Below are 17,022 nucleotides of genomic sequence, written 5' to 3'. Positions count from 1 at the left end.
ACAACGACTGGATAATGTCAGTGTGAAAAACAGAACTTCCTTCTAATGCTTTTTCTTTTCTAATTCTCCATAGCAGCACAGGAGGACAGAGGATGCATATCAATAATCTAACGTGACTTCCTCTCCTCATCGCTTCCCCTTCATCTGCACTCATCTAAAAACACTGCAATATGATACAATAGGTGCTTTCAACATTCCAGCTCCAAGGAGAGGAGACAAGGACTTTAGACTATTGAGATGCAGCCATTGTATTTCCCCTGCTGCTGAAAGCAGGAGTGTGTGCAGGTTTCCTGTCAATCAAAATCACCCAAAAGAAAAACAGACAAATATCACCCCCCTCCCCTGCAGGACCCCCTACCTTGCTGGAAGATGGAGAGTGTTACCGAGGTAACCAGCTCAAATAGAGCCTTGATGGGAGGGAAGTTGTCCGTCTCACTGGCAAATATATGGACCATCTGTCAAATACAACCACAGACGGTTTCACACTGGTCAAGGTGTTTGTGTGTGTGACTCTGATGCGTGTGAGTGTGTATTGTGTATGCGTGAGTGTGTTCAAGCGTGTGTTTGTGTGTGTACCTGTCGTGTGAGGTCCAGTGCTGAGGCTTGTGGTATGGTACTGTACATCTGTCCTAGCATCTCACTGAGCTGAGACACCATGGGGGCAAAGTCATGGAGGAGAGTCTTCACCGACTTCTCAAAGATAGCACACACGGCCTGGGAGGAGGGAGGGAGACAGAAACTGTTCATTTTCAGCTTGTTCAGGTCAGATTTTGTTATGCTTCATTAAAAACAATATCACTATAGGTCTGTTCAGTGTGTGCTTGTCTCACCTCCACCACCTGAGAGTCGTTAAGCCACTTGCTGAGGACCGTCTGAATGAGAGCAAAGACCTGCTGTAGGACCACCACCACCTAGAACACACACGTTAGTTTGAGTAACCTAGACAACGCTAAACACTCCCACAATGAAAACGCTAAACACTCCCACTGAGCTGGCGTGTGCCTGGGTGTTAATGGTGGTGTCTCTCACCGGGTTAGGTCCTGGTGGTGGCGGGGCTGTTTTCACAGGTGGCGCTGTGCCCTCTCCTGATTCGTCCTCCTGCTTGCTGATGTCCAGCGTAGTGAAGAGATTAGATAACAGACCCAGGATGTGGATTATCGCTAGTTTATTGGACGGGTTGGGCTGGAGAGAGGGATGAGGGAGGGAGAGAAAGACGAGAAAGTAAGTCATTAGCTTCAGGGAGCCAGACAAACAAGATTTGCCATGTCTTAACAAGTGAAACAAAAAGAGAGACAGTGAAAGAACATGAAAGAGAGAGGGATGAAGTGAAAAGGACAGAACTTATTCTGAAGAAGTGAAAGAGAGAAGAGATGATTTTGGGTGTGTCAGTTAGTTGATGGCTTCATCTTTCTGCAGATTTCAGACACACGCTCTCCAGGGTGACAACACTAATTAAAGCTTTGTTAGTACCGATTTAATCACCGCTCTGTATCCATGACAACGGAACTGTGGCTTACAAGGGAGGCGTAATGCAGCTGGGCTGACTCCCTTCGCTTAATGAGCAATGTTGCTACTGAACACACACACACACACACACACACACACACACACACACACACACACGAGTTGAGATAGGTGTGTGTGCAACTTGGACTTATACCCAAATCATTCACTGACGTCAATGGGTGAAAAGACTTGGACACTCGACTCAAATTAAGTCAGAATACCACCCTAAATGCATAAAAACAGACAATGGTTGTACTGTAGCTTACAATATATTGGAGGTGCAGTTTCACCTCTTGCCTCAAGGTGCCAGTGTTTGTCAGGCTGCACAGACAACCTGATTCCCTAGTCTGACGTCATGGCTATAAATCACACAACCAGACAGGTAGAAAGGGAGAGGAAGAGAAAGAGACGGGCAGCGAGAGGAGAGAGAGGCAGCGAGAGGAGAGAGAGAGACAGGCAGCGAGAGGAGAGGCAGAGAGAGAGACAGGCATCGAGAGGACACGCAGAGAAGAGCGCGAGAGAGAGTGAGACAGGCAGCGAGAGGAGAGGCAGAGAGAGAGTGAGACCGGCAGCGAGAGGAGAGGCAGAGAGAGAGTGAGACCGGCAGCGAGAGGAGAGGCAGAGAGAGAGTGAGACCGGCAGCGAGAGGAGAGGCAGAGAGAGAGTGAGACCGGCAGCGAGAGGAGAGGCAGAGAGAGAGTGAGACCGGCAGCGAGAGGAGAGGCAGAGAGAGAGTGAGACCGGCGGCGAGAGGAGAGGCAGAGAGAGAGTGAGACCGGCAGCGAGAGGAGAGGCAGAGAGAGCGTGAGACCGGCAGCAAGAGGAGAGGCAGAGAGAGAGTGAGACCGGCAGCGAGAGGAGAGGCAGAGAGAGCGTGAGACCGGCAGCAAGAGGAGAGGCAGAGAGAGAGTGAGACCGGCAGAGAGAGAGTGAGACCGGCAGCGAGAGGAGAGGCAGAGAGAGAGTGAGACCGGCAGCAAGAGGAGAGGCAGAGAGAGAGTGAGACCGGCAGCGAGAGAGTGAGACCGGCAGCGAGAGGAGAGGCAGAGAGAGAGTGAGACCGGCAGCGAGAGGAGAGGCAGAGAGAGAGTGAGACCGGCAGCGAGAGGAGAGGCAGAGAGAGAGTGAGACCGGCAGCGAGAGGAGAGGCAGAGAGAGAGTGAGACCGGCAGCGAGAGGAGAGGCAGAGAGAGAGTGAGACCGGCAGCGAGAGGAGAGGCAGAGAGAGAGTGAGACCGGCAGCGAGAGGAGAGGCAGAGAGAGAGTGAGACCGGCAGCGAGAGGAGAGGCAGAGAGAGAGTGAGACCGGCAGCGAGAGGAGAGGCAGAGAGAGAGTGAGACCGGCAGCGAGAGGAGAGGCAGAGAGAGAGTGAGACCGGCAGCGAGAGGAGAGGCAGAGAGAGAGTGAGACCGGCAGCGAGAGGAGAGGCAGAGAGAGAGTGAGACCGGCGGCGAGAGGAGAGGCAGAGAGAGAGTGAGACCGGCAGCGAGAGGAGAGGCAGAGAGAGCGTGAGACCGGCAGCAAGAGGAGAGGCAGAGAGAGAGTGAGACCGGCAGAGAGAGAGTGAGACCGGCAGCGAGAGGAGAGGCAGAGAGAGAGTGAGACCGGCAGCAAGAGGAGAGGCAGAGAGAGAGTGAGACCGGCAGCGAGAGAGTGAGACCGGCAGCGAGAGGAGAGGCAGAGAGAGAGTGAGACCGGCAGCAAGAGGAGAGGCAGAGAGAGAGTGAGACCGGCAGCAAGAGGAGAGGCAGAGCGAGAGAGTGAGACCGGCAGCGAGAGGAGAGGCAGAGAGGAGGACAAGCACCTGCCTGGAGGTGACAGCATTCCCTCCCCCATATGCCCCCCCTAGGCACAACTATGACAACATAACCAACAAAAACAGGTCACAACTCCTGCAGCTCTGTCGCATGCTGGGCATATACATAGTCGATGGTAGGCTTCTAGGGTACTCCCATGGTTGGTACACCTATAGCTCATCTCTTGGCAGTAGTACTGTAGACTTCTTTATCACTGACCTCAACCCAGAGTCTCTCAGAGCGTTCACAGTCAGCTCACTGACACCCCTCTATCAGATCACAGCAAAATCACTGTCTACTTGAACAGTGCAATACTCAATCATGAGGCATCAAAGCCAAAGGAACTGAGTAATATTAAGAAATGCTATAGATGGAAGGAATGTGGTGTGGAAACCTACCAAAAAACAATTAGAAAACAACAAATTCAATCCCTTTTAGACAACTTCCTGGACAAAACGTTCTACTGTAATAGTGAAGGTGTAAACCTAGCAGTAGAAAATCTTAACAGTATATTTGACCTCTCAGCTTCCCTATCAAATCTAAACATTTCAAACAGAAAGCTCAATGTAATTGAATAATCCATAGACTAACCACTTCTGGGAAAATTGGAAAACACTAAACAAACAACATGAAGATTCATCTATCCAAAATGGAGACATATGGGTAAACCACTTCTCCAATCTTTTTGGCTCTATAACAAAGAACAAACAGCAAAAACATATACATGATCAAATACAAATCTTAGAATCAACTACTAAAGACTACCAGAACCCATTAGATTCTCCAATTACCTTGAATGAACTACAGGACAAAATAAAAACACTCGTTGATGGTATCCTCAATTAAATGATAAAATATACAGACAACAAATTCCAATTGGCTATACTAAAACTCTTTAACATCATCCTTTGCTCTGGCATCTTCCCTAATATTTGGAACCAAGGACTGATCACCCCAATCCACAAAAGTGGAGACAAATTTGACCCCAATAACTACCGTGGGATATGCATCAACAGCAACCTTGAGAAAATCCTCTGCATTATCATTAACAGCAGACTCGTACATTTCCTCAGTGAAAACAATGTACTGAGCAAATGTCAAATTGGCTTTTTACCAAATTATCGTACGACAGGCAAAGTCTTCTCATGCTTTGTTGATTTCAAAAAAGCCTTTGACACAATTTTTGTCATGAGGGTCTGCTATACAAATTGATGGAAAATGGTGTTGGGGGAAAAACATACAACATCATAAAATCCATGTACACAAACAACATGAGCGCTGTTAAAATAGGCAAAAAACACACACATTTCTTCTCACAGGGCCGTGGGGTGAGACAGGGATGCAGCTTAAGCCCCACTATCTTCAACATAAAAATCAACAAATTTGCGAGGGCACTAGAACAGTCTGCAACACTCGGCCTCACCCTACTAGAATCTGAAGTCAAACGTCTACTGTTTGCTGATGATCTGGTGCTTCTGTCAACAGCCAAGGAGGGCCTACAGCAGCACCTAGATAATCTGCCAGACCTGGGCCTTGACAGTAAATCTCAGTAAGTCCAAAATAATGGTCATCCAAAAAAGGTCCAGTCACCAGGAACACAAATACAAATTCCATCTTGACACCGTTGCCCTAGAGCACACAATAAACGATACATACCTTGGCCTAAACATCAGCGCCACAGGTAACTTCCACAAAGCTGTGAACGAAGAGTGAGAGAGACAAGGCAATAAAGGCATTCTATGTCATCAAAAGGAACATAAAATTTGACATACCAATTCGGATCTGGCTAAAAATATTTGAATCAGTTATAGAACCCATTGCCCTTTACGGTTGTGAGGTCGGTCTGGGGTCCGCTTACCAACCAAGAATTCACAAAATGGGACAAACACCAAATTGAGACTCTCCTTGCAGAATACGTCAAAAAATATCCTCAGTGTACAACGTAAAACACCAAAAATTGCATGCAGAGCAGAATTATGCCGATACCCGCTAATTATAAAAATCCAGAAAAAACTGTTCAATTCTACAACCACCTAAAATAAAGCGATTCCCAAACCTTCCATAACAAAGCCGTAACCTACAGAGAGATGAATCTGGAGAAGAGTCCCCTAAGCAAGCTGGTCCTGGGGTTCTGTTCACAAACACACCCCACAGAGCCTCAGGATAGCAACACAATCAGGCCCAACCAAATCATGAGAAAAGAAAAAGATAATTACTTGGCACATTGGAAAGAATTCACAAAAAAACATAGCAAACTAGAATGCTATTTGGCCCTAAACAGAGTGTAGTGGCAAAATACCTGACCACTGACTGACCCAAGGAAAGCTTTGACTATGTACAGACTCAGTGAGCATAGCATAGCCACCAAAGTATGTTCATCTCTAGGAGACAGAACGCATCTCCTTCTTGAGCGGTATGACGGCTGCGTGGTCCCATGGTGTTTATACTTGCGTACTATTGTTTGTACAGTTGAACGTGGTACCTTCAGATGTTTGGAAATTGCTCCCAAGGATGAACCAGACTTGTGGAGGTCTACAACTTTTTTTCTGAGGTCTTGGCTGATTTCTTTTGATTTTCCCATGATGTCAAGCAAAGAGGCACTGAGTTTGAAGGTAGGCCTTGAAATACATCCACAGGTACACCTCCAATTGACTCAAATTATGTCAATGAGCCTGTCAGAAGCTTCTAAAGCCAATGACATCATTTTCGGGAATTTTCCAAGCTGTTTAAAGGGACCATCAACTTTGTGTATGTAACTTCTGACCCACTGGAATTGTGATACAGTGAATTTTAAGTGAAATAATCTGTCTGTAAACAATTGTTGGAAAAATGACTTGTGTCATGTACAAAGTAGATGTTCTAACCGACTTGCCACAACTATAGTTTGTTAACAAGAAATTTGTGGAGTGGTTGAAAAACGAGTTTTAATGACTCCAACCTAAGTGTATGTAAACTTCTGACTTCAACTGTATATAATACGACATGTGTAATGTCTTTATTCTTTTGGAACTTCTGTGAGTGTAATGTTTACTGTTCATTGTTATCATATAACACGTTTGTATATTATCCACTTCACATGCTTTGGCAGTGTTAACGTATGTTTCCCATGTCAATAAAGCCCCTTGAATTGAAAGGCAGCAAGAGAAAAGGCAGAGAGAGAGAGATGAAACTCTTCATTTGAACTGACATCTCTGTTCACCCAGACACTCAGGTCTCTGCTGACTCCAGAACAATAGATCAGGGGAGAGAGACTAATTCAACACTGATAATGTCACATCCTTATTTTTAGTTAATGTCAGCTCCTTATTTTGAGAAAATGTCAAATCCTTATTTTTAGCTCCTATATGAAGGCCCAGATTCATTAGATGTGACATTTAATAAAGTAAGAATCTGGTGTGTGTGTGTGCTGTGTCAGAGTGTGTGTGTCTTATGTCCCTGTGATTCAGTAGCCCATGGCTTAGTAATGAAGCCAATCTGGTCCCACAGAGAAATGTTCAACTGTTCATATGGACACAGTCCAACAGGGAGGAACAGACAGACAGGGAGGAACAGACAGACAGGGAGGAACAGACAGACAGGGAGGAACAGACAGACAGACAGACAGACAGGGAGGAACAGACAGACAGGGAGGAACAGACAGACAGACAGACAGACAGACAGACAGACAGACAGACAGACAGACAGACAGACAGAGAGGTGTGTGTGTGTGTGTGTGTGTGTGTGTGTGTGTGTGTGTGTGTGTGTGTTGCAGACACAAGGTCTGTTCATATGGCCCCAGTCCAATAGAGAGAGGAAAGTATGCCACTTTAACACTGTTACCACAGTGTGTGTTGTTTGTGTGTGTGTACCGTCTCATCCGCTAGTTTCTCAAGTTGCTGTATGTAGGGTGTAATGAGGGAGTGCAGGTTCCTCAGTATCTCCTCCACAGGCAGAGCAGACAGCAGGAAGCCCAAGGCCTGCATCAGCCACATACACTGACTGGTCTGAAGTGGGAGAGAGGAAGGGAGGAGAGGTAGAGCGAGGAGGCGGAGGAAGAGGGAGTAGGAGAGAGAGGAAGAGGGAGGAAGAGAGAGAGGTAGAAGAGGGAGGAAGAGAGAGAGGAGGTGGAAGAGAGGGAGGAAGAGGAGGTGGAAGAGAGAGAGGAGGTGGAAGAGAGAGAGGAAGAGGGAGAGGAAGAGAGGAGGTGGAAGAGGGAAAGAGAGAGAACATTATACATTTCCAGGCCTTTGAAAGATAATGTGACCCTTTGTGTAAGTGCTGTTTGCTAGCTGCCATCCATCAGTCTTGTCACCAGCTCTAACCTTGCTCTTTGTTTTCATGACAGAATGGGCTGACTCATTATATTGTCTCGTGTACACTCCCTGTGCTTGATTTTATTTTATTGAATACGCTCATTGTTGCATGTAGTAAATGCGCAGATAATAAAGTTATTTGAATTTTGACACTGTCCCAGACTTTCATTATACATGTTTAGAGTGGGTCCAGTGAGTTGGCACATTGGGGTTTTGGCTTGCAGTTTTTCCAGACAGGACTAGAACTGACCTTGTGAATCTGCTTGATCAGCACCTCCTGTGAAGAAGAGAGGATAGCAGAAGTATCAGTAGAATTATTTATATTGACTCAAATGTAATAAAAACATGAAATGTGATATACAGCACACACACACACACACACAAACCTGTGATACAGCCACTATATTTGTAGCGTAGGGCGGCAGGTCGTATTTGCACTCTCTGCAGATCTTCTTGAGTGTGGAGACAGAGGAGACGGAGAGGTCTGGGTTCCCTAAGGCCTGGAGTACCAGAGGTAAAACACTACTCAACATCACCGGGTGGTCCGCCAACCACTCTGCTAGAGCTCCTACAGGGAGGAGGGAGAAGAACACAGTGGATGAAAAGATTTAAGACAGTAACACTGTACGCTACAGGAGACAAACAAAGGAGTTTGATGCTTTTCCTGTCCAATTATTTTTTTCTTCTCCTTGTGATTCCCGGGATGAACAAGACAAAGAAATGACAGCTATGACCGTATCAATACCTATAGTGAACATAACGGTGTCGGCCAGTTGGACGTTGTTGATGCTAATTCTGGGGATGAGTCCAATCAGGCCTGGGATGACATCAGAGTAGTTGACATCTATTGTCTCCGCTATCGACTGGAACCCATATAACAACGCTTCTGTATGCTGGAAGAGACAAACGGCTTCAGACAGTGCGTGGTTGTTCAGTGTGTGTGTGTGTGTGTGTGTGTGTGTGTGTGTGTATACACACTGTACCTGCCATGACGAGGCTTGTTCTGTGTTGGTCAGTATTCGTCCTAGTTTCTCATACAGGTTACTGAGCAGCTCAGCTCCTAGCATCTCATACACATACATCAGAGTGTCGGAGATATCCACCCTGGAACACACATGTTACCAACAGAAGGCAAGGTTTTGTTATAGAGGTGGAACTATCAATACTATGGGTGAAAGTGGTGTGTTCCGTTTTGGGTCCACTGCTTTTTTCTATTGAGTTAATATGTACAAATCATGTGTTTACCAGGGATGCAAACTAGTGAGGGCCCAAAAAGTGACACTTTTTTTGTTGTTGCATTGAAACATGCAAAAAAATCCCTGCTCGGGGAAATGCAGGCAAAAACTAATTAAACAACAAAGAATATGACCTACATGATCAGTCTCTGTGTGTAAAATAAAACGTGGTTAATGTGAACCGAACAAACAGCAAAAAAATGTAAAGAAAGCAATCCAATGATATTTGTTGCCTAGACTTTACTGCAAATGACACTCAAGTCTTGAGAAAAAACAATACACTGATATTACAGTTAGCCATGACAGCCTTTATAATAGAACGCTTGTTACCATGACAGCCTTTATAATAGAACGCTTGTTACCATGACAGCCTTTATAATAGAACGCTTGTTACCATGACAGCCTTTATAATAGAACGCTTGTTACCATGACAGCCTTTATAATCAAACGCTTGTTACCATGACAGCCTTTATAATAGAACGCTTGTTACCATGACAGCCTTTATAATAGAACGCTTGTTACCATGACAGCCTTTATAATAGAACGCTTGTTACCATGACAGCCTTTATAATAGAACGCTTGTTACCATGACAGCCTTTATAATCAAACGCTTGTTACCATGACAGCCTTTATAATAGAACGCTTGTTACCATGACAGCCTTTATAATAGAACGCTTGTTACCATGACAGCCTTTATAATAGAAAGCTTGTTACCATGACAGCCTTTATAATAGAACGCTTGTTACCATGACAGCCTTTATAATCAAACGCTTGTTACCATGACAGCCTTTATAATAGAACACTTGTGACCATGACAGCCTTTATAATAGAACACTTGTGACCATGACAGCCTTTATAATAGAACACTTGTGACCATGACAGCCTTTATAATAGAACACTTGTGACCATGACAGCCTTTATAATAGAACGCTTGTTACCATGACAGCCTTTATAATAGAACACTTGTGACCATGACAGCCTTTATAATAGAACACTTGTGACCATGACAGCCTTTATAATAGAACACTTGTGACCATGACAGCCTTTATAATAGAACACTTGTGACCATGACAGCCTTTATAATAGAACACTTGTGACCATGACAGCCTTTATAATAGAACGCTTGTGACCACACACACATCTAAATATTGCACTTGGGGGAAAAAACATCTTAAAGTAGAAATAGAATGAAACAAACAGGCATTCTATTTTTGCTCTATTATAGTGGCCACTATAGACATTGATCAAGTGCACAAGGCTACATGTGTGCAAAGATAACATTCACTGAGTAAAAAATATTATAATCCTCCCTCACTCACATGTTTTACTGTCAAGTTCAACACAACAAAAACAATATCTTTGGGCTACACTGCACATTATTACCTTGTCCACAGGCAGAAAGTGTACATCTGTTCTACAATATGCCAGCAAAAGTGAGAAAGAGGGAAAGTTTTTAATGTTCCTTTCACCTCTATAATGGCATCCAGTTTAATAAGCCAGGCCCAGCTCCAGCTACACTGGATTCCTGAATCCACTTATTTAACAAGCAACGGCTAATTTTTATTTAATTCTCTCATTCTGAAAATTAACCACATACTGTAGAGGGAAAACATTAGTTAACAGATAGCGGTTAGTTCGTTAACTAGTTAACATTTCACACAGATTGCCAGGGTCCAGTAAGCAACTAACGCGTTGTAACTTGAGCAACAGAACAGAGTCGTATACCAGTTAATACTATAGAGAATTAGTTAGGTTACTAATGTTAGCTCATTTGATGTTGTAATGTTTTATTAGCAAGCAAATTTCACACCATAAACTCTATTATATGATCAAATAAGTTGGCTAATGTTGCTCAACATTTCTCTGGCTAGCTAACGGAAAATAGGATCCAGCTAGCAAGATACTCAACAATGCTAATAATTGTTCCACCACACTTTCTCCCTCACCTCAAACTTTCCAGATGCCAGTTGTTTTCGGTTACAGCTCTCACCCTGTCTCCGTGGTCAGGCTTCTCACCCTGTCTCCGTGGTCAGGCTTCTCACCTAACCTTACCTCTTCCTTATCGTTCAAGGGACACGCTGCTGTAACTGACAAGCTGCCTTTCCAGAGGCGCGCTGATGCTGTAACTAGTAAGTTGGTTGTCTCTTCTTTCTTCAGTCGCGTGCTGCGCTGCATTCTGTTGTTATGTAAACGATTGGCTGAGCCTTGGATACAGCAGCCAGTATTGCTCCAAATGCGCATCACTCGTTCGCTTACAGCCAGTAGTGATCTTTTCTCATCGGATCTACACGGATCACCTATTTTGGATTCAAAACAGCAAATTTTGCCAAAAGGTGACTAGTTTGCATCCCTGGTTTACACCTGAAATCAGCACACCAAGACAGTTGTGAAGAGGGCACAACAAAACCTATTCCCCCTCAGGAGACTGAAAAGATTTGACATGGATCCTCAAAAGGTTTTACAGCTGCACCATCGAGAGCATCCTGACGGTTTGCATCACTGCCTGGTATGGCAACTGCTCGGCCTCTGATCGCAAGGCACTACAGAGGGTAGTGCGTATGGCCCAGTACATCACCGGGGCAAAGCTTCCTGCCATCCAGGACATCTATACCAGGCGGTGTCAGAGGAAGGCCCTAAAAATTGTCAAAGACTCCAGCCACCCTAGTCATAGACAGTTCTCTCTGCTACCGCACGGCAAGCTGTACCGCAGCGACAAGTCTAGGACCAAGAAGCTTCTAAACAGCTTCTACACCCAAGCCATAAGACTCCTGAACACCTAATCAAATGGCTACCCAGATTATTTGCACCGCCCCTCTTCTACACTGCTGCTGCTCTCTGTTATTGTCTATGCGTAGTCACTTTAATAACTCTACTTACATGTACATATTACCTCAATTGCCACGACACCAGTGCCCCCGCACATTGACTCTGTACCGGTACCCCCTGTATATAGCCTCGCTATTATTATTTACTGCTGCTCTTTAATTATTTGTTTTTCTTATCTCTTACTTTTTTTGTAGGTATTTACTAAAAGCTGCATTGTTGGTTAGGGCTTATAAGGAAGCATTTCACTGTAAAGTTTACACCTGTTGTACTCAGAGCATGTGACAAATAAAATTTGATTTGAAATAGAAGGCACCATTTAACTCTGCAGGGACTAACAGCAGGGCTTGATTTCATACTGTGCTGTTAGTAATGTGCTTCTGAGCATCTGATGATCTGTTACTCAGACAAACGTTTTCATCCATAAGACATGTGCCCTCATCTGCCACTTAACTTACAGGCTGGTACAATCACACACGCTCATCTGCTGACCAATAGACCTGTCAGCAAATCACATTTCTCTCTCTCACACACACACATCCCCATCCACACTCTTGTACCTGTAGATCCTGAACTGCTCCTTCTCATCCGAGGACCATGATGCGTACTCCTGGTCAGAGGGGAACTGGGCTTTATGCAGCAGAACATCCACCAGCTGGAAATACACTGGTCTATAAACCTGCAGATACACCGCCTGTCTCTCAGAGTCAAACGACATGATGTCGTCCTGGAAAGAGAGAAAGTGTGTGCTGTTAAGTGGTGGTATTCTGAACAGGATAGTTGGGGTTAGGGTGTAACGTTAGTGTCCTGGGTTAAAGTGTAGGGGACTGGGTTACAGTGCAGGGGTTAGGGTGCATACCTGTAGTGTGTACCAGAAGGTGAGTGTGAGGGAGCTGGTCGTCTCGTTGACTGGGTAGTGTCCTGGTATCCCAGTACAGAACATGATCATGTTGACCAAAGCCAGAAAGCCCTGCCAGTGCTCTACCTGCTCCAAAAGAGCCCTGAGTGAGAGATAGAGAGAGAAAACAAGAGCGAGAGAGTAAGTGAGAGAAACGGACAAAGCCAAGTAAACTAGGTCAGTAGTTAAGGAGAGTGAGGTGAGGTGGGGTGGGACAGGCAGGGATGTTTCTCTATATAGAGTGAGGTGGGGTGGGACAGGCAGGGCTGTTTCTCTAGATAGGGTGAGGTGAGGTGGGACAGGCAGGGATGTTTCTCTAGATAGAGTGAGGTGGGGTGGGACAGGCAGGGCTGTTTCTCTAGATAGGGTGAGGTGAAGTGGGACAGGCAGGGATGTTTCTCTAGATAGAGTGAGGTGGGGTGGGACAGGCAGGGATGTTTCTCTAGATAGGGTGAGGTGAGGTGGGACAGGCAGGGATGTTTCTCTAAATAGAGTGAGGTGGGGTGGGACAGGCAGGGCTGTTTCTCTATATAGAGTGAGGTGGGGTGGGACAGGCAGGGCTGTTTCTCTAGATAGGGTGAGGTGGGGTGGGACAGGCAGGGCTGTTTCTCTAGATAGGGTGAGGTGGGGTGGGACAGGCAGGGATGTTTCTCTAGATAGAGTGAGGTGGGGTGGGACAGGCAGGGCTGTTTCTCCAGATAGAGTGAGGTGGGGTGGGACAGGCAGGGCTGTTTCTTTAGATAGGGTGAGGTGGGACAGGCAGGGCTGTTTCTCTAGATAGGGTGAGGTGGGACAGGCAGGGCTCTTTCTCTAGATAGAGTGAGGTGGGGTGGGACAGGCAGGGATGTTTCTCTAGATAGAGTGAGGTGGGGTGGGACAGGCAGGGCTGTTTCTCTAGATGGGGTGGGACAGGCAGGGATGTTTCTCCAGATAGAGTGAGGTGGGGTGGGACAGGCAGGGCTGTTTCTCTAGATAGGGTGAGGTGGGGTGGGACAGGCAGGGATGTTTCTCTAGATAGAGTGAGGTGGGGTGGGACAGGCAGGGCTGTTTCTTTAGATAGGGTGAGGTGAGGTGGGACAGGCAGGGATGTTTCTCTAGATAGAGTGAGGTGGGGTGGGACAGGCAGGGCTGTTTCTTTAGATAGGGTGAGGTGAGGTGGGACAGGCAGGGATGTTTCTCTAGATAGAGTGAGGTGGGGTGGGACAGGCAGGGCTGTTTCTCTAGATAGGGTGAGGTGGGACAGGCAGGGCTGTTTCTCTAGATAGAGTGAGGTGAGGTGGGACAGGCAGGGCTGTTTCTCTAGATAGGGTGAGGTGAGGTGAGGTGGGGTGGGACAGGCAGGGCTGGTTCTCTAGATAGAGTGAGGTGAGGTAGGGTGGGACAGGCAGGAATATTTCTCTAGATAGAGTGAGGTGAGGTGGGGTGGGACAGGCAGGGCTGGTTCTCTAGATAGAGTGAGGTGAGGTGGGGTGGGACAGGCAGGACTGTTTCTCTAGATAGAGTGAGGTGAGGTGGGGTGGGATAGGCAGGGCTGGTTCTCTAAATAGAGTGAGGTGAGGTGGGACAGGCAGGACTGTTTCTCTAGATAGAGTGAGGTGAGGTGGGGTGGGACAGGCAGGGCTGGTTCTCTAAATAGAGTGAGGTGAGGTGGGGTGGGACAGGCAGGGCTGGTTCTCTAAATAGAGTGAGGTGAGGTGGGACAGGCAGGACTGTTTCTCTAGATAGAGTGAGGTGAGATGGGGTGGGACAGGCAGGGCTGGTTCTCTAAATAGAGTGAGGTGAGGTGGGACAGGCAGGACTGTTTCTCTAGATAGAGTGACAGGTGAAAGGTTCAGACTGGAGATATTGACATACACAGTGAGACATGAGGCCTTGGGAGACCCTGCAGAAGAACACAATAACAAACAAACAGCTTGTTTACCAGGGTTGGCATGCACTTGGAGCTGAACACATCATCTTATCTGATTATTTCTTGATTGGTTTGTGATAATTAATCCAGAAGCATCAATTATGTCACCAAGGAGTGTGAGGAGGGGAAGTGAAAGGAATGATTGGTTGATGATTTAGAGGGGACAGCGCATACACAATTGTGTTTTAGTGTACTCGTGAGGGCTTTTTGGAGACCAACAAACACACACACCTGGAGTGGTTCTCGCCCAGTGCGACAGCAATGCGACAGATTCCGTGTGATGTCTCCATGTCTCCGTTCTGGACGGCCTCTCTCAGCTGCTCCTGCAGGGACAAGACCTGGGGAACCAGCTTCAGCAGGGTGTTCACATACCTACAGAGAGAGACAGAAAGATATGCAGAGAGAGAGGGAGAAACAGAGAGAGGGGGAGAAGGAGATACAAAGAGAGAGACACACACGAGTTAGTTCACATACTGTACTATTGGAAAAACTGGAGGCGTATAGCTGTCTTGTTTACTTCAAACTAAATCTTTTCCCAAGCCATTCTTTCTCTGATCCTGTGAAGACACGCTGCACACATCCCCCTCTTCCCCCCCATCCCATCCCTGCCACGCAAACACATACATCTTTACTTTTCACCAGCTCCATCTCTCTGTTGCTTTGTTTCATTTCTCTAGGCTTCAATTACTCTGGTCTGTTCTTTCTGCTGTCTCAGCCCTTTCTAATGTATCTATTGTCTATCTGGATGCACACACACACACACACACCACATACACTCTCTCTCGCTCAGACACACACCACATACAGTTGAAGTCGGAAGTTTATTTTCGCCTTAACCAAATACATTTAAACTCAGTTTTTCACAATTCCTGACATTTAATCCTAGTAAGAATTCCTTGTCTTTGGTCAGTTAGGATCACCACTTTATTTAAGAACGTGAAATGTCAGAATAATAGTAGAGGGAATTATTTCTTTGAGCTTTTATTTCTTTCATGGTCCCGTGTGGCTCAGTTGGTAGAGCATGGCGCTTGCAACGCCAGGGTTGTGGGTTCAATTCCCACGGGGGGACCAGGGTTCAATTCCCACGGTGGGACCAGGATGAATATGTATGAGCTTTCCAATTTGTAAGTCGCTCTGGATAAGAGCGTCTGCTAAATGACTTAAATGTAAATGTAAATGTGTCATCACATTCCCAGTGGGTCAGAAGTTTACATACACTCAATTAGTATTTGGTAGCACTGCCTTTAAATTGTTTAACTTGGGTCAAACGTTTCGGGTAGCCTTCCACAAGCTTCCCACAAAAAGTTGGGTCAATGTTGGCCCATTCCTCCTGACAGAGCTGGTGTAACTGAGTCAGGTTTGTAGGCCTCCTTGCGCACACACACTTTTTCAGTTCTCTCCACAAATGTTCTATAGGATTGAGGTCAGGGCTCGGTGATGGCCACTCCAATACCTTGACTTTGTTGTCCTTGAGCCATTTTTCCACAACTTTGGAAGTATGCTTGGGGTCATTGTCCATTTGGAAGACCCATTTGCGAACAAGCTTTAACTTTCTGACTGATGTCTTGAGATGTTGCTTCAATATGTCAACATAATTTTCCTCCTCATGATGCCATCTATTTGGTGAAGTACACCAGTCCCTCCTGCAGCAAAGCACCCCCACAACATGATGCTGCCATCCTGATTCACAGTTGGGATGGTGTTCTTCAGATTGCAACCCTCCCCCTTTCTCCTCCAAACACAATGATGGTCATCATGGCCAAACAGTTCTATTTTTGTTTCATCAGACCAGAGGACTTTATCCAAAAAGTACGATCTTTGTCCCCATGTGCAGTTGCAAACCGTAGTCTGGCTTTTTTATGGTGGTTTTGGAGCAGTGGCTTCTTCCTTGCTGAGTGGCCTTTTAGGTCATGTCGATATAGGAATCGTTTTACTGTGGATATAGATACTTTTGTACCTTTGCTGTTCTGGGATTGATTTACACTTTTCGCACCAAAGTACGTTAATCTCTAGAAGACAGAACGAGTCTCCTTCCTGAGCGGTATGACGGCTGCGTGGTCCCATGATGTTTATACTTGCATACTATTGTTTGTACAGATGAACGTGGTACCTTCAGCATTTGGAAATTGGTCCCAAGGATGAACCAGACTTGTGAAGGTCTACAATTTTTCTTCTGAGGTCTTGGCGGATTTCTTTAGATTTTCCCATGATATCAAGCAAAGAGGCACTGAGCTTGAAGGTAGGCCTTGAAATACATCCACAGGTACACCTCCATTTGACTCAAATTATGTCAATTAGCCTATCAGAAGCTTCTAAAGCCATTACATAATTTTTCTGGAATTTTCCAAACTGTTTAAAGGCACAGTCAATTTAGTGTGTGTAAACTTCTGGCCCACTGGAATTGTGATACAGTGAATTATAAGTGAAATAATCTGTCTGTAAACAATTGTTGGAAAAATTACTTGTGTCATGCACAAAGTAGATGTCCTAACCAACTTGCCAAAATTATAGTTTGTTGGTGGGAAGAAATGTGTGGAGTGGTTGAAAAACCGAGTTTGAATG

The 17,022-nt window shown here is 45.8% G+C and overlaps 1 protein-coding gene across 2 annotated transcripts in view; it reads right to left on the bottom strand.

The window, feature by feature from the left end:
• Positions 1-17,022, bottom strand: part of ipo13b (importin 13b) — a 49,049-nt gene that overhangs the window by 5,470 nt on the left and 26,557 nt on the right. For both annotated transcript variants that reach the window (XM_055861068.1, XM_055861069.1), the window contains exons 6-17: positions 14,692-14,832; positions 12,513-12,654; positions 12,214-12,380; positions 8,579-8,699; positions 8,341-8,488; positions 7,982-8,163; positions 7,846-7,872; positions 7,152-7,286; positions 1,030-1,182; positions 831-911; positions 577-714; positions 359-455 (exon numbers count right to left, since the gene is read on the bottom strand). In XM_055861068.1, the coding sequence (XP_055717043.1) occupies positions 359-455; positions 577-714; positions 831-911; positions 1,030-1,182; positions 7,152-7,286; positions 7,846-7,872; positions 7,982-8,163; positions 8,341-8,488; positions 8,579-8,699; positions 12,214-12,380; positions 12,513-12,654; positions 14,692-14,832 (1,532 nt within the window). The remainder of the gene's footprint in view (positions 1-358; positions 456-576; positions 715-830; positions 912-1,029; positions 1,183-7,151; positions 7,287-7,845; positions 7,873-7,981; positions 8,164-8,340; positions 8,489-8,578; positions 8,700-12,213; positions 12,381-12,512; positions 12,655-14,691; positions 14,833-17,022) is intronic.

Source organism: Salvelinus fontinalis, chromosome 14, assembly GCF_029448725.1.
Source record: "Salvelinus fontinalis isolate EN_2023a chromosome 14, ASM2944872v1, whole genome shotgun sequence".
Taxonomy (NCBI): Eukaryota; Metazoa; Chordata; class Actinopteri; order Salmoniformes; family Salmonidae; genus Salvelinus; species Salvelinus fontinalis.
This window is presented reverse-complemented; position numbering and strand designations above follow the sequence as displayed.